The 26,195-nt window shown below is 48.6% G+C and overlaps 1 protein-coding gene across 1 annotated transcript; it reads left to right on the top strand.

Moving 5' to 3' along the window:
* Positions 1-1,804: 1,804 nt before the first annotated feature.
* LOC142803139 (uncharacterized) lies at positions 1,805-24,958 on the top strand. Its single transcript, XM_075888241.1, has 3 exons — positions 1,805-2,013; positions 2,451-3,161; positions 24,842-24,958. The coding sequence occupies exons 1-3, from the start codon at positions 1,861-1,863 to the stop codon at positions 24,956-24,958; spliced, it is 981 nt and encodes a 326-aa protein (XP_075744356.1). The 5' UTR covers positions 1,805-1,860.
* Positions 24,959-26,195: the final 1,237 nt, after the last annotated feature.

The following is a 26,195-nucleotide window of genomic DNA, read 5'->3' as shown; positions in this document are numbered from 1 at the left end:
CGGCTTTTACTTTGCTTAAAAACAATAAACATTGACACCTTAACGTGAAACTTTACTTGGGTTGATTCGTAGCACCGAAGCGCACCGATCTTTTAATATCGATCCATCAAATCTTCAACATTCCTCTAGTCATAGAATACGAATTATCAGCTGGCATTCGATCATGTCGGCTGAACCAGCGTTCGCAGTGCAGGTGCTCGAGTCCGCAAACACAAATATTGCAGCGGCACTCATGCAAAAATCGGCGAAGCAGTCAGGCGCCCCGCCTATGCCACCGTGTTGGCATGCCGACGGCGTCGCTGGGCTTACGAGGAGTACAGCTCTACGACCATCGACAATCGCAACATGCAGCTCGCATGGAATTTTCGTCGTCATTATTTTATAGTCCCAATGAACAACAGGTAGGAGTCCAATGTTTGCGGTGTCTAACGGAGTGATGTAAATATAAGTATACTTACAGCGACGAGACCGTTCGCAGGCACGGTTCTTTCATCGTGCTGGTAAGTCGCTCGCTGTGTACCGCGGGCCGCACGATTAGTCAGTCGTATCCACGATCGCCTTCACGCTTGATGTTTGACAACAATTGTCGTATGGATAAAAATACATAGGTTTATCTGAGCTTTAATGCAGGAGACATTTTTTTCTGCGAAAGAAATTGTATGTGACGTTTCCTTCGCGTGAGCCGGCAATGTACGCACACCGGCAGACAGCTTGATACCGACAACGTACGAAGCCTCCTTTTTCTATAAATCACTTTGAAGTTTTGTCCAGTGACTCTGCGGGTACGCGACCACTGACGAACAGGTTACTTTGTTCTGCGTTGACAGTGTTCATCGTAGCGCTAACTAATCCAGCACACTGAAGCGAGTTATCCGCGTTGCCTGTGTTGGCGAAGACTTTCACTTGGTTTCGGTCCACCCGTGCTGGTATGGTGGAAGTGCGAGGGCGCTTGCTGTGTGCATTATCTGCGTGTTGTACTTGCCTCTCATAACATATTCTATATATTTGTTTCATAGTGCTTCGTTTTCACAGTGGCGTATAGCCGATATAACTCGGTTTCGTGATAGCCCGCTCGGCCGAGCATTGCAGTGCAGCGCCGACGGAAGATGATCGCAGCGCAGTTACTCTCCCTGTCAGTGCGTGTCGTGTGCGAACGCCCATTGCCGGGCGTTCGCACACGACACGCACTGTCATGCATTTAGTCCCCGTTGAACAAACCGTTCGTTCGTTGGTTTAAGGACTGCAGTTTAGTCAAACTTTGCCGAATTTTGGCTTAGAATGTATGATACTGGTGTAAACATGATAAACATGCGATGCATGTCATGTAGAAACATGACTAAATGCTACGCTCATGATGCGCTCGCGGCCGCTTCACTAACTTCACATATGCCAAACTTAGTATTATGTGACGTCAATGGATGACGAAGGTATGTGACTGGTGCAAACATAATAATCAAGAGACGCCTGGTATGTGAGAACACGACTACATACCATGTCAAGGCGCCAATTCATTTCTGCTTGACGCGGTGCGCGTGCTCGCCGACGTTCATTTCGTCGCACCACGCCGGCGTTGCCACGCCAGGCATTGGTCCTGCAATATACTCGCAGCTGCAAGCCGCGCTGCGTTGCTTAGACGCATGCTTGTTTCAGCGCGTCAGACCGTCACCCCCGGAAAATCTTTTCAGGCCTGCGCCCAGCAATCTGACGTCAGTTCCGGCCGGCCGACTCTCGGGGAAGCCGCAGCGGCTGCGAGCGCAGACGGTTCGGCGGCGTGGTGTTGACGGTGTTTCACGTTTGTTGCTTTCCGTTGTTGTTTTGCGGCAATTTCATTTCCGTGCGTGATGCTGGAGTGATGCGACAATGCCGAATAAGTGTTGTGTACCCGGATGCACCGGCAACTACAAAACAGGAAAGAAGATACAAGTGTTTTTCTTCCCTAAAGACGCCGACGCTCTCAAACAATGGCTACGCGCCATTCCTAGGAAGGACTTCGTGCCGACTTCGTGCACTAAGGTAAGAATTTGAGATGCTCCTGTTATTAGCTTGTCGTTGCTTGTTCGGGTAGAAATCACCTATGATGGGAAATACTTGAGCGTGTGGCCGCCGGGCCTCGCGAAGCGCTGACGCCAGCAGTTGATGAGAATCGCCCAGAAAGGCACGTTCGCAGCATGGATGGTCAGCTTCGCTGTGTTCACTAACAGTGCCGTGGTGTCGTCCATTCTTGCAAGCTCTCGGTGGAAGCGCTTCGTGGAGTGCGGTGACATCACGCTCCCGTGTTTCCTTTTATGTTGCTTGTACCGCTTAGCGCAGCGCTTTTATTTAGATGCTTGCGAAACGTAGGTAGACTTTGTTTTAGTTACACGGACTGTAAACATGGTCATGCAAACGGGAGCGCATTTTTTTTTCTTTTGAGAAGTGGCGTCTCAGACGTTCTTGAAACGTTTGTGCAGGTGTGCGCGGATCATTTCGACGCTTCATGCATCGAGAAGACGACATCGTACACGGATCCAAGGACAGGGAGAGTTATTGAAGTTGCACTCCCAGTACCACGGTTGCGTCCTGGATCTGTCCCAACGGTATTTCCCGGCTGTCCGTCCTACCTATCAGTACGAGACCAGAGCACGAGAGAAACCCCTGACGCCAAGAGGAGCCGAAAAGAAGCCTCCCAACTCGCCCGTGCTGTAGAAGAGTCGCTGGCGTCATATGAAGCGGAGCAAGAACGAGACCGGTTTTCGTCCCTCGAAGAACTAAGGGCTCGCCTGCAAGGGGTGTCAGTGTCTCCGAAGTGGACTGTGATTCATAAAGAAGAGTGCTCCATGTTTTTGAACATTGTCGACTATCGTGAACCTTGTTTGAATGCGTCATTGACCGTGTTTGCAAACCTTGAAGTCTTTGCCTGCTATCAAGGTTCACCAATCAAGAACCTTGGTAGCGCTGTTGTACCAGACTCAGTTCAAAAAGTAAGTTCCTTGTTGGAAATTTTGAACAACCTGTCGATGCTGTCTGAGGAGCGCTGCACTTATCGCCACCTGGCTCAAGCGATACATTCCCTTCTGGACAAATTGGAAGCCAGCATTGATGAAGGCAAGAAAGAGACGGTGAACTTTATGAAGGAGCAGCTACTACTCCTTTCTGCAAAGCGCATTCAGTATAGCGCACAGGTGATATTCTTTGCATGCATCTTGCGTACAATATCACCACATGCCTACAAGTTCCTGAGAAGCACAGGTGCACTAACTTTGCCCCACCCAAGCACTATTAGAAATGTGTGCTCATCTATTCAAATGTGCCCACAAGTTGATTCTTCTGACGACACTTTCCTTCAGTATGTGTCTCAGAGATTCAAACATCTGCAGGCACATGAACACACTGTGACGCTGATGCTTGACGAGATTCATATCAAACCTTGTTTAGATTACAAAGTTGGGAACATATGTGGTGCAGCAGTCAACTCCAACGAAGCGGCCACATCGGTGCACGTGTTTATGATACAAACTTTGCTGAGTGAATTCAAGGAGGTGGCGCACATTCTTCCGGTTAAAACCTTACAGGGTGAAGATCTTCATTGCATGCTGAAGAAGGTGATCTTGGGCTTAGAAGAAATTGGATACAGGGTCATAGCCGTTGTCTGTGACAATAAATCGCCGAACAGGAAGGCAATGAAGATGTTTCTGCCAGAACCAAAGCTTAGCCCTGTTTACCCGCATCCGGCAGACCCAAATCGGCCGTTATTTTACGTGGTGGATGCTGTACATCTATTTAAATGCATAAGAAATAACTGGCTCAACCAGAAAAATGCTGGAACTTGCTTTTTCTACCCACGCTTCGAGCTTTTGAACCATGAAGCTCATCCCGAATGCAAGATGACTGCTTCATTTAAGCATTTGAGAGATTTGCACAAAGAGGAGTCACCCCTGCTTCTGAAGTCTGGGTATGGCTTGACGTCAAAAGCTCTAAATCCAAGCAGCTTTGAACGACAGGACGTCAAACTCGTACTGCAGGTTTTTAATCCGCACGTAGCCGATGCCCTGGCCGCTCGCAAGGGTCATACTGATTTTCAACATGCTACAGCAACCGCCGAGTTCATCAAAATAATTCTTCGTTGGTGGAGCATTGTCAATGTAAAGACACCTAGTAAGGGCTTCCATCACCGTAATGTTTACGAAGAGCCCATGTCAAACCACACAGATGACCCAAAGGCAAGCTTTCTAAGCGCTTTTATCACATGGCTCGATGTGTGGGAATTTTATAGGCACGACACCGGAGTACTTACCCAGGAGACATTGAGTGCCTTGAGGCTCTCTGCTCAATCCCTTTTGGCATTGGTGAAGTACTGCGTTAGTGAGCTTCACTTTAAGTATATTCTGCTAGGGAAAGCCCAGACGGATCCCCTCGAGAGTCGCTTTGGACAGTACAGGCAGATGGCTGGTGGGCAGTATCACATATCTGTTCGCCAGCTTTGCGAAACCGAGGGAAGGATTCGCCTTCAAAATGCCCTTCCAAGGATGAGCAACGATGATCTCAGAGGCATCGAAGAGATGGACAGTGTCAGGGATGCGGGCACTTCTTTTAGTGTTCATGTTAGCGATGCTGACCTTGATGAGCTGAGAGCACAAATGCCGGTGATTGGTTATGTTGGTGGGTATTGTGCACACGCTGCAATGAAAGTTCTCTAGTGTGAAAGCTGCCAGAGGCAGTTGGTCGTTACCGGAAATACGGCCGAAACAGGAGAGGACACCCATTCTTTAATCGCACAACTGGATCGGGGTGGCCTCAAATTTCCTTCTGCTCTTGTAATCGCAGTAGTTATGTACACGGAGGTTTTAGTTAGAAAGCTCATGACGGAAAGTACCTCTACCCAGTTTCTCCATGGGCCGAACCAAAAGAATGTCGTTCGGCAACTTACACTGGACTCTCTGCCAAGGCTTGAGGACATAGATACGTGTGAAAACGGGCACACCTACGAGCTCCTCATCACATTGGTTGCAAACTGTGCAGCAAGTATAATGCTCAACAACTTGTGCAAGCAAAGGAACGATCTTTTACGCATTGAAAAAGATCAGAAGGTGAAAAATAGAAAGGCCCGAATTTTTTTTGGAAAGTAATTTTCCAAGTGTCGCGTCTTTCTCTTCACATTTATTCTTGTGAAACTGCACAGAGTGTATTTGATTGCATGTCATGACTTGATTTCCTTGGTATACTTCTGCCTTATGTAAAATGAGCCTTGTTTCCAGTTTTGTATCTCTTTGCAAGTTGTTAGCTTTTAAAAGTACTGTACTTTTTTCTTTTTTTTAACTCGAACTGCCTCGGTGCCTACTGTAGCAGTTGTACAGTTCGTTTTGGTACCTAAGCGGTGTACACTTTCCTTGTGCACTCTGTGTACAGACATGTTGTGCACTGTGATTTGTTTTTTCTTAGATTTTTGTTTGATTTTTTCCCTAGGACATGCACCTACCTGTGGCAGTACAATTACTTTTCTTTCTGTTATTTATCATGCTGTGGACCACAATTTAGTCACCAGTGTTCTTATGTATTGTATTTTTTGGCAAGTGTTTGAACCTGATACCTTGTGTTGCTACTGCTACTATGATACGATACTATATTCATAGGATACTATGAATAGGAGCTGCTTCTGCTAACTCCGGCGTATTTCAGTTGTAATTTAAGTCTGTTGGTCAGTTTCCGCTGCTCCCTTGGAGGGGATGGAAGTAGACCACCCCGGGCGCCTGCCGGCACCAGCGGCGTCAGCGGCGACCGCCTCCATGAAGCGGATGGGACAAGCGAGCGACAGCGACAGTGAAGATACTCATCCTTACTATCTCAGCAGTGAGGACTTCTCAGATGACGGTTTCCAACCTGTGCTGAGCCGCAAGGCAAAGAGAAGGAACATGAGGACATCCTCATCCTCAACTATTGAAACTGTAAGTGAAGCGCCAAAATCGAACACTTATACCATCCTGTTTCTGCCTGCACTTCCTACCGACAGCATGGAACGCCTTAACAGACAGTCTGTGTCGAGGTCTCTGGAAACGCTCGTGCCAAATGAGATCACTGACATAAGAGTGAACGCCAGAAAGAATATACTGGCTGTGGACGTTTTGCACGCAAGTGCGTTGAGCGTTCTGCGCTGTGTAACTAACTTGGACGGCAACCAGGTGCGCTCTCATGTTCCCTTGGGATGTGATGTAGTAACCGGCGTGATCTACGACATTGATGTCGCTGTTTCCAATAAGGACTTACAACTTCTTGTCAAGTCAACAACTGATACTCCAATTGTTGATGTCACCCGGCTATGCAAGTCTCGCTGTGTGAAGATTGCGTTTAAGAGCACATCATTCCCCTCTCATGTGAAGGTGGGGTACTTCAGACATGCTGTGCGGCCTTTCATTCCAAAGCCTCTCCAGTGCCGTAAATGTATGAAACTTGGACATGTGAGCAGCGTCTGCGAGAATTCGGTGGTATGCCACCGCTGCGCCGAGCACCATGAAGCGGATAAGTGTGTCGCAACTGTCAAGAAATGCTCTAATTGCAATGGATCCCATGAAGTCACATCGAAGGACTGCCCGCGGATTCAGAAGGAAATTGCCATCTTAAAGGAGATGGTGCGCGATCACTCATCTCATCGAGAAGCCGCAGCTGAAGTCAGAAGGCGTCGTTCACGTCGACGTCGGTCTTCGAGGACGCCCGCTACCTCCTCGACACGTTTGCGTGATCCCTCATCAGTACCACCTCCTTTGCCTCCCAGACCACATGCCGTTGGAAAGGCTGTAAAGGACAAAGCCAGTGAGCATACCCTAACTGCGACAGAGTGGCCTGCACTTCAAAGGGAAGCAGCATCAAGCGAACCGAAGGAGCTTCATGACGGCCAGTCCGCGCTCCCGGTTCGAGATCATTCCAACCAAGACAGGCAAGTGGCTGCAATCGTGCAATCATTAATTGCCACGATTCGCACGCTACTGAACAGCATACAATCTCCGTCTGCTAAGAGTGCACTGCAAATACTGGATGCACTGAATCCAGTTCTTGCTAACTTCGTATAAGCACAATGGCTCAACAAAATCTTCACTTCCGCACTGAAGTTAAAAGTGCGTCGATATTTCAGTGGAATGCCAGAGGCATGAAGTCCCGTATCTCAGACTTTCGCCAATTTGTTCGGGCTAATCAATTCCCTATACTTGTCATATGTGAACCAAACGTATCAACGCCTTATAGATTGTCCGGTTATGAAGCTTTTTGTTCAGCCACTTGCGAAGAACGAAGCAAAGTAATTGTTTACATTCGCACAGACTTGACTTATATTTCGCACCCAATAAGTTCAAATGACGACAATCAGTACATGTGTCTTCGTGTGAAGAAGAATGCAGTTTCGTTCACGCTTATTGGTGGATATATATCTCCGTCATCGTGATTTGACTGCGACCGATTAAAAGACATCCTAATGAGAACCGATCGGCCTTGGATCATCACCGGTGACTTCAACGCCCATCACATGCTTTGGCGGAGCACTAGGATGAATGCCAGGGGCCGGAACATTGTTACATTCGCTTCCGATTACGACCTTTCCATCATGAACGATGGTACCCCCACATATCTGCGGGGTCTCACGTATGGCAGTTGCCTTGACCTGACATTGGTGTCACGGTGCTTCTCTCACAAAGTTAAGTGGTTTTGTGATATTGAGACTCATGAAAGTGATCACATACCCACCTACGTGACGATCGGTGGTATCAAAAAAAAATTCTCTTCCGGTGTTGCAATTGGCACTGACTGGTCGATGTTTACATCGCGTGTTGAGAACGCTTGATAAAGTGGGCCTCGCCTGCAGCCTGGAAAATACCACAGCGGAAGCTATGCAAGCGTCCAAATGTAAATTACCATTTACGTCTAAAATAACACAGTTTGACATCGAACTGGAAAAATTACGAGCTATACGAAGGCGTGCTGAACGACGATACAGACGCACAAGATCAATTTACGATCTGAGGGAAGCAAGGCGGCTCCAGAAAAAGATTCAACGACGCATTTACAAGCTGGAGAGCGAACGCTGGAAAGCATTCTGCGAATCTCTAGACCCTCATAAACCGCTGTCTTATATCTGGAGAACAGTTCGTGGTCTTCGCTCCTCTCCACAACAACGGCACTCTTTCAAAGCTTTGGCACTCCATCATGGAAAAACAGAACTCAAGGTGGCTGAAGAATTTTGCACGAGAGTTGCCGGGAATATTATGAACGAGAGCGTCGACGCCGTGATCGTTCCTGAGACGCGATTACCAGAAATGGACATTCCGTTCACCATGGAAGAACTGGAAGGTGCGTTAGTCGCTTCTAAGCGCATGTCATCGCCAGGTCCTGATGGTATTACTTATAGTGCGTTGGGACACCTTGGACAAAAAGCTAGAAAAGAACTTTTAACATGCTTCAACAACTCCTGGCTCAGCGGCAGTGTTCCCCGAGAATGGAAAATTAGTCGATTAATACCACTTTTGAAATCGGGAAAATCACCATTGGACTTGACAGCGTATCGCCCTATTGCCCTCGCAAGCTGCCTCGGAAAAGTGATGGAAAGAATGGTTCTATTTCGTCTCGAGTGGTACTTGGAACGATACACCAAATAACCTTCTTGCATGGCAGGCTTTCGTCGGGGCCGCTCCTCCATTGACTGTGTCCTTGATTTATCGACATTTGTTCAACAAGAAAAAAGTCGCAAGCGCATATCAGTGGCACTCTTTCTTGACGTGAAGGGTGCATATTGTAACGGATATAACAACCTCACAACCGGGACGTCCTATTTACAAGGTTTAATAAGGGCGAACTTGTGCCCAAAGCCAAAAGAACTACACAGTAGCTGGGAGAAAGCAGCGAACGCTCGTCGTCCTCTTCTTCTCTTCTTTTCCGCTGCTCGGTAGCAGCTCGTGCACAGGCTGGGCCGGCTCGTGCCTTCCGGCGGGCTTCATGAGTCGTAGCGATGCCGTCAGCGTTCCTCTTTTAACAACGTCTGCGTTGTACTGCGCCTTAACAATTCCTCGTGGCATTATCCCCCCTCTCAAGCGGCATCGCCCCGATGCTTGCGATGAGGCTGTTTTTTTTTTTGTGTGTGCAAGTTTGTAAAAATGAGGTTGCAGTACGTCAAGGTATTGGGGTGGCTAGGTTTGGAATCGGTCGTAGTACGGTTTCATCCGTACAATGTGTACACGCTCCGTGGGATTGCGTCGCCTCGAATGCAGGTGGCCTGCAGGCTTGACTTCGTAGACGAGGTCATTGTGTCGCTGTACGATCTCGTAGGGGCCAAAATACCGGGAAATGAGTTTTTCGGAGAGGCCTCGTCGTCGTACTGGAGTCCATATCCACACTTTGTCGCCAACGTCATATCGCGTGTCAAGTCTTCCTCGGTTGTAGCGGTCGGCATCGATGCGGTGTTGGTGGCGTATTCGGTATCTTGCTAACTGGCGGGCTTCTTCCGCTCTTTGTAGAAAGTCGTCAAGATCGGGGGGGTAGTCATCTTGGTCTATTGGTAACATAGCATCCAGTGTTGTGGTAACAGCACGACCGTAAACTAGTTCAAATGGGGTGATTTTGGTGGTCTCTTGCACAGCCGTATTGTAGGCGAAAGTGACGTATGGTAAAATTTCGTCCCACTTTTTGTGCTCGACATCCACATACATGGATATCATGTCCGCTAAAGTTCTGTTAAGGCGTTCGGTCAGGCCATTGCATTGAGGATGATATGCAGTGGTTTTCCTATGAACAGTGTGAGTCATGTTGAGCAGGCACTTCAAAAGTTGCGCCGTGAAAGCCGTTCCGCGATCGGTGATTACAACCGTTGGAGCGCCATGTCGCAGGACTATTTTGTGTACGAAGAATTGGGCCACTTCTGCTGCCGTTCCTCGTTCCAAAGAGTCTGTTTCGGCGTATCTAGTTAAATAATCAGTGGCCACAACGATCCATTTCTTGCCGAGTAAAGATGTCGGGAAGGGTCCAAGGAGGTCCATTCCAACTTGGCGGAAAGGCGCTTTCGGTGGATCTATAGGTTGTAGAAGGCCCGCTGGTTTAGAACGTGGTGTTTTTCGTCTTTGGCACTCGCGGCATGTTTTGACGTAGTGTTGTACTGAAGCTAGTAGCTTGGGCCAATAATAATGGAGACTGATCCTTGCAAGCGTTCGCGTCACACCCAAATGTCCAGATGTGGGCTCATCGTGACACGCTCGAAGTATTTCTTGTCGCATAGTTGCTGGAACGACAAGCAGGAACTTTTCGCGGTTGGGCTTGAAGTTTCTCTTGTAGAGAACGTTTCCTCGGAGGCAGAACAATGCGAGGCTTCGAGAAAATATACGGGGTACTTGTACGTCAATTCCTTGCAGGTGTTCGATAAGCGGGAGTAATTCTTTGTCTGTACGTTGGAGTTCGGCTATTTGAGTGGTCTCGACAATTCCTACGAACGGAAAGTCGTCTTCTTCTGATAGTGGTGTGTCTGTAGGAGCCCGTGACAAACAGTCGGCATCGGTATGTTTTTTGCCAGATCGGTATACCACTGTTATATCGTATTCTTGCAGTCTGAGGCTCCACCTTGCTAGTCGTCCAGATGGTTCCTTTATGTTCGCCAGCCAGCAAAGCGCATGGTGATCGCTGACTGCCTTGAATGGTCTACCATATAGGTACGGCCGAAATTTACTGATGGCCCAGACGACGGCAAGGCATTCTTTTTCCGTGGCCGAATAGTTTGTCTCTGCTTTTGTTAGAGTCCGACTGGCATAAGCTATCACTTTTTCTTCACCTTTCTGCCACTGTATTAGAACGCATCCAAGGCCGATGTTACTGGCATCTGTGTGTATTTCCGTGTCGGCTGTCTCATCAAAGTGAGAAAGAATCGGGGGGTTTTCTAACCTCTTTCTCAATTCGTTGAAGGCGCTTTGTTGCTCGTTTTGCCACTGGAAAGGCACATCTTCTCTCGTAAGTCTCGTTAAGGGTTCTGCGATCTTTGAAAAATTTCTCACAAATCGTCTATAGTACGCACATAGACCTAGAAATCTCCGTACTGACTTTTTGTCTGTTGGCACCGGAAACCTTGCGACGGCGGCCGTCTTATCAGGATCAGGGCGAACACCTTGGGCGCTGACGACATGCCCAAGAAAACGAAGCTCTTCGAAAGCTAATCGGCACTTCTCTGGCTTGATTGTCAAATCTGCCGAACGGATTGCCTCTAACACTGACCGAAGGCGCTTGATGTGCTCCTCAAATGTAGCCGCGAAGATGACCACGTCGTCTAGGTACACTAGGCAACACTGCCACTTCAATCCGGAAAGCACAGTGTCCATCATGCGTTGGAACGTTGCCGGCGCACAACAGAGACCAAACGGGAGAGCCTTAAATTCGTAAAGTCCGTCCGGGGTAACAAAAGCAGTCTTTTCGCGATCACGTTCATCAACCTCGATCTGCCAGTATCCACTTTTCAGATCTAGTGATGAGAAGAACTTGGCACACCGAAGTCGATCTAACGTGTCGTCGATGCGTGGAAGGGGATATACATCCCGTTTAGTCACAGCATTCAGTTTCCTGTAGTCGACACAAAACCGTAGCGTGTTATCCTTCTTCTTGACAAGCACCACGGGAGATGACCACGGGCTGTTAGAAGGCTGGATAACATCATCTTCAAGCATTTCTCGTACCTGCTTCTTGATGACTTCCCTTTCCTTAGGGGAAACACGATACGGGTGCTGGCATACCGGCCTGGTTGTCTCGTCCGTTATGATCCTGTGTTTTGTAATGCTCGTGCGCCGTACCTTTGAACTGTTGGAGAAACAGCTGCCAAATTCCCGCACGAGGTCGTATAGCTGTTGACGTTGAATCTCTGAAAGATTAGGATTTACGTATATTGTGTCGCAGGCATCAGATGGAAGTTTCACATTCGGTGACGTCGTTTCAAGACTGCATATTTCTGTCACTTCACAGAACTCATGAAGAAACGCTATTGCCGTCCCTTTTGCGATGTGCTGGAATTCGTTACCGAAATTCGTCAAGAGGATGTCTGTGCACCCGTTTCGCAGCTGGATAATCCCTCGTGCCACACAAACGCCTCTTTTCAAGAAAACATCCACGTTGCTCTCCGCCACACCCTCGTAGTCGCTGAATGCATCATTATGCACGAGAACCATTATACTGCTCCGTGGCGGTACAGTCACATCATCGTCGACGACGCGCAGTGGAGTGGTACATCGTTCATCTGATCGTGCTACCTTTAAAGCTTGCTCCGTCGAAAAGGACACGCTCGACCTCTGTAAATTGATAATCGCACCATTAGCTTGTAGGAAATCCATTCCCAGTATCACTTCCCTCGAGCACACAGGCAGGACGACAAAGTCACCGACGTAAGTGAAGCCCCGTATCATGACCCTTGCGGTACATCGGCCGGAAGGGGTTATGAGGTGACCACCTGCAGTACGTACTTGAGGTCCACCCCATTCGGTCAGAACTTTCTTGAGTCGCTTCGCTAATTCGTAACTTATCACAGAATAATCCGCACCAGTATCGATCAAAGCATTGAGCTCTAGTCCGTCAATCACCAACGGCAAGTCTGAAGTAATTTTCTCTGTACTGCACTCCTTTACCTGGAAACAGTCGTCGTTATCAGGCTCGTACCGCAGTGGAGGATCTTCATATCCCAAGTCGCCAGCGGCCTCGCCTCCACAGGTCGCCCTCTTCAGTTTCCCGGATTTGGGCTAGGCGAACGCTGCCTAGACGTGCTTGGGAAGGGACGTGGGCTAGACGAGCGGTAGCGCATAGGGGATGGTGAGCGTGGTTGATGACGACGAGGCGGGTCAAATTCCCGACGTGAGCATAGGTATTCTTCAATCTCGGAAGGTCTTTCGCCGTTTCGCGGACACGGTGCATTGATGGCGAATCCCCTAAGACCAGCTTGACGATATCGGCAGAATCGGTACAGGTGGCCAGCCTCTCCACAGTGGAAACACAAGGGCCTACGTGTGGCATCTCGCCACACATCGCTCTTCCGTGGCATCATCTCTCTCGCACGAGGTGGAGTGCGTGTTGCCTCTACGATTTCAGGCGGGCTGCGCATTGTCTGTACATAAGTACTTGGTGTCTCGATCGGCGAACAGTGCAGAGTAGGTCGCCTGAGCACCTCGGAGTACGTTACCGCCCGTCGTGTCGCCGGCACATCACTCCGCGGCTCCCGCATGGCCTGTCGAATTTCGTCTCGGACAACTTCAGCAAGAGACAGCTCGGGGGTGACATCAGGTGACTGCAGTTTCCTTAATTCTTCCCTGACAACAGACCGGACGAGCTCGCGCAATGTGTCAAGATTATCCACGACGCCTGCTGAGTAGACTCCTGCGGATGCACCGGCTACGTCGCGGTTGTACTGTCGGGCTCTCTGCTGAAGCGTCGTTTCGATGGTTGTTGCTTCCGACCGAAACTCAGCAACAGTACGGGGCGGATTGCGGATGAGTCCCGCGAACAATTCTTGCTTTACCCCGTGCATGAGGTGGCGCACTTTCTTGTCTTCCGTCATGCCAGGATCAGCTCGCTTGAAAAGGCGGGACATGTCTTCGATGTACATCGCGACAGTTTCGTTCGTTCGTTGAATCCGTGTGCGGAGAGCTGCTTCCGCCTTTTCCCGGCGATCACTGTTGGCGAACGTACTCAGTAGCTGCCGCCGAAACTCTTGCCACGACGTCAGAGATGCCTCGTGGTTTTCGTACCACACTCGTGCAGAGTCTTCCAACGCAATGTAGACGTTACGCAGCTTGCCTTCCTCGTTCCACTGATTTAGATTTCCCACTCTCTCGAAATGCTCTAACCAGTCTTCGGCGTCCTCGTATGGGTCACCATGAAACACCTTTGGGATGACCGGTTGGCTTACGATGAGTTGTGCCGGCGTAACTTGGCTCGTCATGGTGGTGGCGGCGCTTGTCTCCGTCACCGATGCCCTTGATACAGAAGGGAGTGGCCCAAATTCTGGCAACTCTCCTCGGATACGGCGGCTGACTCGTTGGTGCACCGGTGTAAGCTCCACTGGTTGCGGCTGGTCAGTGCTTGGACTTCGCTCTTGCGTGGGGCTCGGAATCATGTACCCAGGCTCCTCCACCAGAAAATGTAACGGATATAACAACCTCACAACCGGGACGTCCTATTTACAAGGTTTAATAAGGGCGAACTTGTGCCCAAAGCCAAAAGAACTACACAGTAGCTGGGAGAAAGCAGCGAACGCTCGTCGTCCTCTTCTTCTCTTCTTTTCCGCTGCTCGGTAGCAGCTCGTGCACAGGCTGGGCCGGCTCGTGCCTTCCGGCGGGCTTCATGAGTCGTAGCGATGCCGTCAGCGTTCCTCTTTTAACAACGTCTGCGTTGTACTGCGCCTTAACAATTCCTCGTGGCAATATGATAATGTAGCTCACGATGCCATCCTCACTTCTCTCGCAGCAATGGGCAGTGGTGGACGAATGTCTCAATGGATAAAATATTATATAAATGGCAGGGGTTTCTTTGTACAAACATATGAGGGTACAACTGCCCAACATTACACCTACTGCGGAGTACCTCAGGGAGGTGTTTTAAGCCCCACATTGTTCAATGTGGCCCTCATTGGTCTGGTGAAGGTTCTGCCAAAGTCGGTGTGCCTATCCATATACGCCGATGATATTTGCCTCTGGAGTGCTGCAGTTACTCGCCCTCAGGTGCGTGCACGAATACAGCGGGCAGCAACCCTCACAACAGCCTACCTTCAGAAACAAGGCCTAGATATATCGACTGTGAAGTGCGCGTTCATGGCGTTTACACGCAAACCAATGACGCCATACCCTGTTTACATCAATGGGCAGAGTGTCAAATATGCACGGACGCATCGTTTCCTGGGCATAATAATTGACAGAAGTCTTTCGTGGAGCCCACATTTTGCGTACTTGATGAAGAGATTGCTATCTATTGTGCATATCTTGAAATTCTTGTGCGGTAAAGCATGGGGAACTTCTGTGGCCTCCATGCTACAGCTGTACAGGGCCCTATTTCTGGGTCTATTGCACTACAGCTTGCCGGTACTGACTAACACTTGCAAATCGAATACTCATTCATTGGAGAGTTTACAGGGTCAGGCACTGCGTATCTGCCTAGGACTGCCCCGATGCGCTTCTACTTATGCCACAATCATGCTTGCCAAAGACCATCCGGTCAGGACATATATAGTTGTGGATTGCCTCAGAGCGCACATTCGACATGCTAGCCGTGTCCCCGACCACCACTTGGCCCTTCTACCTTCCGGAAGACCACGTGCTACGTTTTCAGACGTCATAGCCAAGCACATAAACAGCATTCCATCAGGATATACACCAGCTGCGAGAACGGCATGCCCTTTGTGGTGCCTCGACTAGCCGCAAGTACGTCTAGAAATTCCGGGAATCAAAAAGAAAAGCAGTCACTCCAGAGTAGCATTGAAGCAAGCAACACTGCTATTATTACATGAGTTGTACTTAGACCGAACGCAGATATACACTGATGGGTCCGTCTCATCCAGCAGCTCATCAGCTGCCGCTGTAATTCCGGCTGCAGAAATGGCAATCAAGTTTAAGTTGTCGCATATGACTACATCTACGGCATCAGAGCTTGCTGCTATAAGGGCTGCTTTACAATATCTCGTTCAAGAACGTCCAGGAAAATGGGTCATATTCTGTGATTCGAAGGCAGCGCTTCAGAGTTTGCAATCTGCCATGCGTAGGAGGAGCCATGACCAACTGGTACAAGAAATAAGACATTGCCATCATGAAGCTCTAGCACGAGGGCATGATATTATATATCAATGGCTGCCTGGACATATCGGTATTACCGGAAATCAATTAGCCGATGATGCAGCCCGCTCAGCCCATGAAGAAACCCGTGTAGTCCCTATTCCACTATCAAGGAATGATGCAGCAAGACAACTTTACCTGCTGGCTCGAGATCTCACACGCACGTTCTGGTCGTCTACCAGCTTCCAAAGGTGTCAATTTTATGAACTGGATCCTTCGCTCAAGCTAAAGCTACCATCACAACTTTCCCGCTCCGATGCGACACTGTTATGCCGCTTTTGGTTGGGTGTTGCATTCACAAAGGTGTACTCCTTTCGCATTGGTATGGCAGACACTCCTACATGCGACTACTGCGAAGATGAAGAGACCATCGAACACGTCTTGTGCAGCTGCGCTTGCTACTACACACAGCGATGCCAGCTACGGATGGTTTTGAATCGACTTGACCCCGGACCATTTTGTGTGCAGAAGATACTAGGACCTTGGGCATCTGCCTCAGTTGCACAGAAAGCAACTAAAGCACTGCTACTTTACCTTAAGTCAACAAACCTGAGCGACCGCCTGTAAACTGTGTGTGCTCCCCGAGTGTGCTCGTGATTGTGTGCACCTTCTCATCTTTCTGCAACCTCTTTTCTCCCCTTTATTCCTTCCCCAGTGCAGGGTAGCAAACCGGATGTGCGTCTGGTTAACCTCCCTGTCTTTCCTTGTATCTTTATCTCTCTCCCTCTCTCTCTCTACTATGATAAACGAATGGTATGTTTTCCTCTAACCTACAATTTAAATGAAAGTGTGCTTTTTCTGTTCCAAAGCTCGGGGATGTTTTTGCTGGTACAATCTGTTTTGTTTTCTGAGTTTTATGTGGCAAGATATTGTGTTTTGTACTTATGGCATATTTTCAGCATTAAGGGCAACATCTTGTGTTGCCTGTCGTCTGCCTGGACAGAGAACAATGCGCACTGTGATATTTGTACAGACAGCGTCTGGCTGTGATAAATAAATATGCATTATTCCATTCACGATATTCATTATTTCTTGATACCTTGATAAGTTCCCCCGCCGCGGTGGCTCAGTGGCTAAGGCGTAGCGCGGCTGAGCACTAGGGCGCGGTTTCGATACCCGGCTGCGGCGGCCGCATTTCTGATGGAGGCGAAAAGCAAAAACGCTCGTGCATAGCCTCCTTTATTTTAAAGGAGGCTACGGAGGCTTTAAAATAAAGGAGGCTATGGCCCGTGTGTACGAGATTTCGGCACACAGTAAAGATTCCCAGGTAGTCAAACTTAATCCTGAGCCCTCCCCTACGGCGCACTTCATCGCCTGCGTTGCGTCGGCGCGTTAAACCATACAATCAATCGATACCTTGATAAATCGTGCGGACATGGTGTCAAGGAACCTCGCCTGAGTCGGTAGGCGTGAAGGGCACGCGCGGCAAGCGCTCGCGCCTGGGACAGCCACCCAGCGAAGGGCGGCCGGCGCGATGTGACGTCGTCGACGTCACGTCACGTGACGCGCAGGCCTGAAAAGCTTCCGGGGGTGACGGTCAGACATCCCTCAGTCACGAAAAGAGGGAGACGCAGTGTTGTCTGGGTAACGCATCGGCGTAGGGTAATGTTACTCTATGGCATCGGCGCGAAACGCAGCATGTCGCATTTCGCGCCGGACGACGTCGGGCTGCGCAACGAACGCTGGTCGCGCCTGCCTTCAGACTATGGAGTGCTCGTGTTTTGCTAACATAGCGTCAATGTGCCCAGCGTGCGCGCATCTCAACGATACATTTGAGTATATTGGGTCCTTCTTGATGCGCTCGCGGCCATTTTGCTATCTCCTCATATACCGAATTTGGTGTTACGTGATGACGAAAGATAGATGACGAAAGATACGATTGGTGGAAACATAATAATCCTGACGCGCATGTCATGTAAAAACACGACAACATACCACGCTCATAGCGTGCTCGTGCCCGTTTTGCTAGCTCCACATATACTAGATTTGGTATCACGTTACGTGAATAGATGTCGAAGGTAAACTATACATCCAAACATGATAATCATGACACGGAAGTCATGTACGGCATCACTTTCCTCCACCTCGTAACGTTTCGCTGATTTTTAGGTGACATAACACCATTTATCATTCGTGCTTCGCGTGTCATCTTTTTCCCACTGTACGTGGGATCTACCAATTTTTTAACACAACATGCGTAGTTTACGTATTTGTAGCTTGAACATATTAATAAATCCTTAAATAAATAATGAGACGCAATAGGCGAATGTCAGCGTACTTTTTTTCATTTTTTTCCTGTGAATCGCAATGATATGCGGGGATAATGCGCCCGAGTTTCGCATGCGTTCTTGTCCCCGCGGTCAGCGCATCGAGCATATTACAGCCGCGAAACGCTCCTACGCATTCGTGCACTCATTGTGCTCATCTATTCTACCGCGTCTAAGCCAGCGTTTTTAAACCATCCCGCGGAAACAGGCAGTAAACCTCAGAACAACGCTGGTAAAAAAAAAAAAAAAACTCCGCTCGCGTGCGTGAGGGTTGGACTTGTTCGGGCACGTCATGCGCGCGTGACCTCTTTGTCTGGTGCCGGAGAGAGTAGGGAAGAGATTTGGCCAGCGAAGGCTACACGGAGGAACAGCAAGGGTTTCGAGCTCGCCTCCTCTCATCCTCGTTTGACACCGCTTTAAAAAAAATTTTCTCAGCTCGTAATGAACCGATTAAAAAAATTGTGGCAAAATGTACCTCATCGGACACCCAACAACTTCCACGGTCTAACTAAAATTTGGTATGGGGCCTGGTGAGTGACCCTTCAAATAAAATGGATAGTGTTCATATTACAGTGCGGTAGTAATGTTCTAATCCGGACGTCTTTTGTACCGATCATGCTTATGTGTTGTCCTTGATGCGACCGCGTTTGACTAAGAACTGATAAACGTGTTCTATGTAACTGAAGTTGCACCGAAGCCGTGTCCTCGTATAGTTGAGTATCTTCTTCGGATACGCGAGGTTATGGATTGAAATCCCCATGCCACCGGATACCCACCGGTTTTTTATAATGGGCCCAGGCGTGTCCGGCCACACACTCAGATATTTTCAGGGGTGAAACTTCTGGAAAGGGCAACCTACGCCATTCAAATCCTGTCGAAACATGTGAGCACCATGAGTTGAGGTAAAACTTGTTCAGTAAATCAAGAAAGCGTGCCACGTTTATTCACCGCTGTTTCACAAATCCGTAGGAAACCGATGTTTACACTGCGCGCAAGTTGCCTGCCGTATTGTGCATAAGCGTATCGGAAGATTTTCAAAGGTGTCAGTGGGTAACTTTTCCAGAAGCTTGGGGGTTGTTTCTCGTCCTTGCGCCGGTGTGTATCCTACTGTTCATTGCTCCCGCTAGAGACGCAGGTGTGATCTTCGTTTCAAGAGCGCTCACTAGATGACACGCCACCACTCAGATGACGCAGGGGTGTCCCCTGTCACCCTTATTATTCATGATGTACCTACAAGGATTAGAGGCCAAATTAGAGGGAAGTGGACTGGGCTTCCACATCTCTTTCGTCAAACAAGGAAAACTCATTGAACAGGCACTACCAGCATTGATGTACGCAGATGATGTAATCCTAATGGTCGACAACAAGGAAGATTGGCAGAGATTGGTGGACATCCACGGTAATGAGGGAGATAGGTTAGAGTTCAGATTCAGTAAGAAAAAATCAGCAGTCATGATTTTAATGACAATGAAGGTAGTGAGCTCAGAATACAGGAGTTCACGCTAGAGATAACAGATAAATACAAATATCTGGGCGTATTAGCAATGGGGCCGAGTAAATAAGGGAACACGAAACAGACGTGACGACTAAAGGTAACAGGAATGCAGCGGTAATGAAAAACAGGGCACTGTGGAATTACGATTGGTATGATGTTGTGAGAGGAATATGGAAAAGGGTCATGGTTCCTGGTCTGACGTTCGGCAATGCGGTCTTGTGCATGAGATCAGAAGTTCAAGCAAGATTAGAAATTAAGCAACGTGGAATAGGTAGGCTTGCCTTAGGAACTCACGGCACTACACCAAATCAGGGAGTACAAGGTTATATGGGATGGACATCATTTGAGGGCAGGGAAGCGAGCAGCAAGATGAAATTTGAGAAGCGATTAAGAGGAATGGGAGAGGAGCGTTGGGCTATAAAAGTATTCAGCTACTTGTACATAAAGAATGTCGATACAAAATGGCGAAAGCCAAGCAGAAAATTGACTGGTAAATACTTGGAAAACAATAGGGGGCCAAATTAAAAAGAATTATCGGTTAAGAAGAAGGTGAAAAAAACTGAGACCGATATGTGGAGAATTGGCATGATTAAGAAGTCCGCGCCAGAGATCTATCGAACTTTTAAGCAGGGAATCGCCAAGGAAAGGATCTATGATAATACTCGGGGTAGTTCTCTTCTGTTTGAGGCCAGACAGGAATATTACGAACCAAGACATATCGGGCCGAATACGAAGGGGTAGACACGGTATGCAGTGCGCGTGGAGAGGAAGAAGAAACTGCCGAACACTTGATGATGTTATGTTAAGGGCTTCATCCTATCGTTCAGGATGATGGCGCAGAGTTTTTCAAAGCACGGGGGTTTGGGGACAGTGATGGCAAAATAGACTTTAAGCGGGTAGAATTAAATATAAAGAGGTTATCTGATTGGTGGATAAAATCAAGGCATGAGTGAGAATATATACCCTTCAGTGCAAAGTAGGTATCCTCAACCTCACTATTTAAAGGGAAAAAATAAATCTAGTTTTTGGTTTTAAGTATAACGCCTTGGTGGCGCTAGCCACTGCCTGATCTAAAGGGTACAGCCATATCCATCCAATCATCCATCCATCCGACGCTCACTCGCCTGAGCGCAGCGGGTGAAGAGGAGGAGGAGGAAAGAACTTTATTCAGAGTCCGGCGAGTAGATGGGGTGGGCGATTGGCCCCGCCTAGGTTACGGCCAGGAGTCCTTGAATCCTGGCGGCTTCCTCGGCCCACTGGACGGCCCACATTTGGTCTTCGAGGACGGAACTGAGCATTGCGGCTTCCCAGCGCGTGCGAAGACTGTCAGCAGAGGCCGCATACTTGTTATGAGTACTAATCACTCTACATTCCCATAACATATGTTCCAGAGTGGCTCTGGAGTCGCAACGCTTGCACCTGTCCGTTTTGTATATATCAGGATATATAATGTTCGATAGTGCAGGATTCGGATATGTCCTAGTTTGTAACTGCCGCCACTCGACAGACTGTCTTTTTGTTAATTTTGGGTGAGGGGGCGGGAATATGCCCCTCTGTAATCTATAAAGTTTTGTAATTTCTTTGTATCTGGTCATTCTGTCTTCCCACTCCCACTCGTCTGCCACGCCATAATCACCGGAGGAGGTTGGGGCGGCACTTGAGAGGGCAGCTCGGTCAGTGAACCCTCGAGCTGCGTCATGTACAGCCCCGTTGTTGCTGTCCCCCGCGATGGCATAAGCAGGTGTCCATATATAGTATTTGTATTTCTGGGGCTTGTTCGACACCCTCCTTTGAGAATACGTAGTGCCTCCGGGGGGATGCGGCCGTTGGCAAAGTTTCTTACTGCCGTTTGAGAGTCACTATCACGGTTGCGTTTGTCTGAGCTACAGCGAGCGCTATGGCTACCTCTTCCGCTGTCACGGTACTTGTGGTGCGTATCGTTGCGCATGTCGTACAGCGTTTGTTGCTATCGATTACAGCTGCGGTAAACCCCCGTTTGCGCTTGTTTCGAGCAGCGTCTACGAAAACTGCGTCCTTGTCATTACCGAACTTTTTTGTGTTTGTTTTGCTCTTGTCTTTCGTCTAGCTTTATTGTGTTCAGGGTGCATGTTTTTTGGCAAGGGTGGTATCATCATTGTTTCCTCGGTCTCTTTTGGAATGTCCACCTTAACGCCGTGTTGCGTGTGATACGTTATGCCTAGTCGCTCTAGAATATGTCTTCCTGCTTGTGTCTTAGAGAGACGTTCATATTGCGCCGTACGCTGCGCCTCAATAAGCTCATCTATTGTATTGTGCAGGCCTAGCTGTAACAGTTTGTCGGTGCTTGTGCTAATCGGTAGCCCTATAGCTAGTTTGAATATTTTTCGAATGAGGCAGTCTAGCTTGATCTTTTCCGCGACTTGCCATTTTAAGTATGGCGCTACGTATGCTATTCTGCTTATCACGAATGCCTGTATCACCCTTATCGTGTTTTCCTCCCTGATGCCACTGTGCTTAGTTGCTATCCTTTTTATGAGTCTCATTATTTGGGCTACATTTGCATCCAGTCGCCTGAGGATTTTTCCATTGTTGCCCTTGGCTTCGATGAGCAGACCCAGTACTCTGATCCTGTCGACTATGGGTATGGTTTTTCTATCGGCTGTTCTTAACTGTATTTCTTCTCTATGAGCAAGACCTTGCAGGCAGTTGCCTGGTTTGCGACCTCTACGAGTAGGTCTGTACAGCAACAGCTCTGATTTTTCCGCACAGCAGGCTAGCCCAGTACCTTCCAGACACCGCTCGACCGTTTCGACTGCTGTTTGAAGCGTTTCCTCTATTTCGCCATCACTACCACTTTTCACCCATAGGGTGATGTCGTCTGCATATATAGTATGATTCGGTCCTTCGATTGCTTGGAGTTTGGTTGGCAGTCCAATTAGAGCCAGATTGAATAACATAGGTGATAATACCGAGCCTTGCAGCGTACCTGCACTGCCCATCTCAATTTCCTCTGAAACTAGGTCCCCTATCATGATCTTTGCCTTCCTTCCCGTCAGGAAATCACGCACGTAAGTGTACGTCCGTTGTCCCAGATCTAGATCGTTTACCCTTTTTAGCACCGTTGCATGGGTTACATTATCAAAGGCCTTCTTGAGGTCTAACCCTAGAATGGCCTTCGTCGCTGTTCCCGGATTATCTATAATCTGATGTTTTAACTGTAGCATTGCGTCTTGCGTTGAGAGGTTCCTCCTGAACCCTATCATTGTGGGTGGAAGCGCATCCCGGTCCTCGAGATAGGCAGTTATCCTCTCCAGAATCACGTGCTCCATGAGTTTCCCCACTCAAGATGTGAGAGATATGGGTCTCAAGTCCGCAATCTGCACTCGCTTGCCTGGCTTGGGTATTAACACGATTTTTGCCGTCTTTCATTGTTGCGGAATCTGTCCTGCCTCCCATGATTTGTTAATGAATTCAGTTAACTTAGTTATGGACTCGTCATCCAAATTGCGTAGCGCTTTGTTAGTTATGCCATCTGGTCCAGGTGCTGATCTAGTATTGAGTTTTTGCAAGACTGCCCTCACTTCTGCCTCCCCGATCTCGTTGTCTAAATCATCATTTGCTAGCCCTGTGTAATCAGGGTGTGTAACGGGAAGCGCTTGATAGATGTATGTTTTCTTGATTTCATTCAGGAAATCTGGCTCTGTACCTTGATATCTTTGTATTAAACGATTAATATTGTGCCTTTCTGCCAACTTGTTTCCGTCCGGATTTAACAAATGTCTAAGGATGGTCCATGTTTTCGCCATTCCTATCTGGTTGTCCATGTTATTGCACTTTTCCTCCCACTGTTGTCTGCACAGCTGCTGGGCGTATTGCTCTTTATCTCTGTTCAATTTAGCTATCTTTCTACGAAGTGTCCGGTTGTGCCTTTGGCTTTTCCACCTCCGTTGTAAACCTTTCTTAGCTTCCCACATGTGGAGAAGCTTATTCTCTACATACTCTAGCTGCGCCTTCGGTGGCACCATTTGTGCAGGGGCCTCCACGTCTCGTTTTAACTTTTCGGTCCATTCCTCAATACTCCGTATCATTTCGTCGGACTCCTCTCTGATGTTTCGGAACTTGTCCCAATCGACAAGTTTAAGTTGTCTGCCTTTTAGCTTCCGCGGCCCTGCCCTCACCGTTATTTCAAGTATAAAATGATCGCTTCCCAAGTCATGTTGCGTATTGGTACATTGCGTGTCCAGTATATTTTTGGTGAACGTCAAATCTGGCGTGGTATCCGCGCAAACGCTAGTACCTGTTCTTGTGGGAATAGATGGATCGGTCACGAGCGTCAGGCCCTCCTCCTGTGCGTCCAACCACAAGTTCCTGCCTTTCTGGGTTTCGATCCTGTATCCCCATGCACCGTGTGTGGCGTTGAAATCTCCTCCAATCACTAGCGCCCGGTTGCCCGTTATAGCGAGGGTTTTTCGAAACAGCGTGCGGAATTTCTGCTTTCTGCATTTAGGACTGCTGTAAATATTCAATACAAAAAGACGGTCCTCTGTTTTTCGCGTGGGTATGAGTTCGAGGAGAGTGTGATTTATTGCCTTGATTTCCGTGTCATGTTGCACCACCGCGTGATTTCGCTTAACCAACGTTGCTAATACCTTTGTCTCCCCATTAGCACTGCCGAATGACTTATATCCCGACAGTTTGACCAGCCCGTGCGTTTCTTGCACCACTATAACATCCGGGGTGCTGGCGTCTTTAAGATGTTGTTGCAAAATGTATCGTTTTCGATTATATTCTCGACAATTCCATTGCCAAATCATGTAGCTATTTTGTCTGTCCATGGCGGCGTTACAGGCTCTCTAATCCCTCGGTGGGCACCGAGGTCCTAGCGTACGGTTTAAAAGACGTGTTAACTGGGCTCCCACCACTTGAATGCGATCCCCATATTGCTCTAGCTTGGCGTCGAAATCAGCCACCATTTGCTGCAATTTCTGCAATATCGTCTTTCCTAGCTCCTCAATTTTGGCCTCTATGTTTGCCTCAAATCTAACTTCTTGTTGTTCGCGCTTAGTTTGCAATTTTTCTTCAATTTGTTCCATTTTGGCTTCCATGGTGTTTGCGAATCCCTCCTGTCTTTCTTGTGGCGTCGCCACTGCTTTTGGTTTCCTTACCACGCTTTTAATCGGAGCGTTCTCTGGTTCCTCGTTGCGTGTAACCCCTCCGTTTTTCAGAAAATCATTTTCTTCCCTGAGTTTTCTAATCTCATTCATAAATGCAACATTGTTCTGCCTGATCTGCGCCAATTCGTTCTCTAGCGCCTCAATCCTACATTGAAAAGCAGCCTCTGCCTCCGCGCGCGCCCCGGAAGCTACACCAGCCCAGCTCACCTGGAAGGGTCCCGCGGTGCCACGGACGCCACTCGGTCCTTTTGAGCTTTGGGAACCTCCTCACTCCTTTGATCGGGAAGACCCGGCATTGCCGGTCTTGGGTCTAGACCTCGATCTGGACCTCGATCTGGACCTTGATCTGGATCTCGACATAGATGTGGTGGTAGTAAATGTAGAGCGGTGTTTGTTTTGTGCTTGAAGCTTGGTGAAGGCTTCTGATCCGGATGCGTCCCGCGTCCGATGTTTCGATCGTTGATTGATTGATTGATTTGTGGGGTTTAACGTCCCATAACCACTATATGATTATGAGAGACGCCGTAGTGGAGGGCTCCGGAAATTTAGACCACCTGGGGTTCTTTAACGTGCACCCAAATCTGAGCACACGGGCCTACAACATTTCCGCCTCCATCGGAAATGCAGCCGCCGCAGCCGGGATTCGAACCCGCGCCCTGCGGGTCAGCATTCGATCGTTGACCTGAGTCGCCCCATCTTTGCCTGTGAAGTGCTTTCGCTTCCATCACGTAGTAAAGTGCTTCTTCTTCCTCCCGTCGGGCTCGTTCCCAGCGGCATCGTTTCACTAGGTACGGTACCTTAAATCTGGCCTTGCAATGGCGATCTGCCGTCGGGTGGTCTTTGCCACACAGCTGGCACTTCACTTCGCACTCGTGCTCCTGCGGTGGGTTCTCAGTGCCACACCCTCTGCATATTCTGCTATTCGGGCTCGGGCAGACGTCAGCTCTGTGACCAAGGCGTCCACACTGGTAGCACACGTCTATTTTCATGCAGTATCGTGAGCACTTGACCAGTGCTCTTCCGTAGCTCACATAACTTGGAACGCGATGCCCATCGAAGAGGACGATGACGTTCGTGGTGTTTCCCATCCTCTTGGCCATGAGGACTGTCGGATTTATCGGGGTTACCAGCATTTTCACGATCTCTCTTGGAGACACGTCCTGCGTTACTCCTCGGATCACCCCTTTAGATGTATCTTTCGAAGCTGACTCGTACGCATTGGCTTCAAATTCTTTGTCCCTTATCTTCAGTTGAGCGATGGTTCTGTATTTTTCGGCGCGCTCCTCTGATGGTGTGCTTACCACTAGAATGTTCTGTTTATAGTTGGCACATACCGTGTCTTTTCTGATTCATTCCTGGGTATTTTAGCGGCATTGGCGACGCAGCATTCTAGATGATTGATCCCGTAGTCAGTGACCTTGAAGCCGTCACGTCGGCGCACAATTATCTTGTAATCTTCCTTCGGCAGACGGGGCATCCTGCTCGCAGC

This window comes from Rhipicephalus microplus, chromosome 3 (genome assembly GCF_043290135.1).
Source record: "Rhipicephalus microplus isolate Deutch F79 chromosome 3, USDA_Rmic, whole genome shotgun sequence".
Taxonomy (NCBI): Eukaryota; Metazoa; Arthropoda; class Arachnida; order Ixodida; family Ixodidae; genus Rhipicephalus; species Rhipicephalus microplus.
Note: the sequence above shows the minus strand (reverse complement) of the source record. Positions and strands in the feature narration are given on the sequence as shown.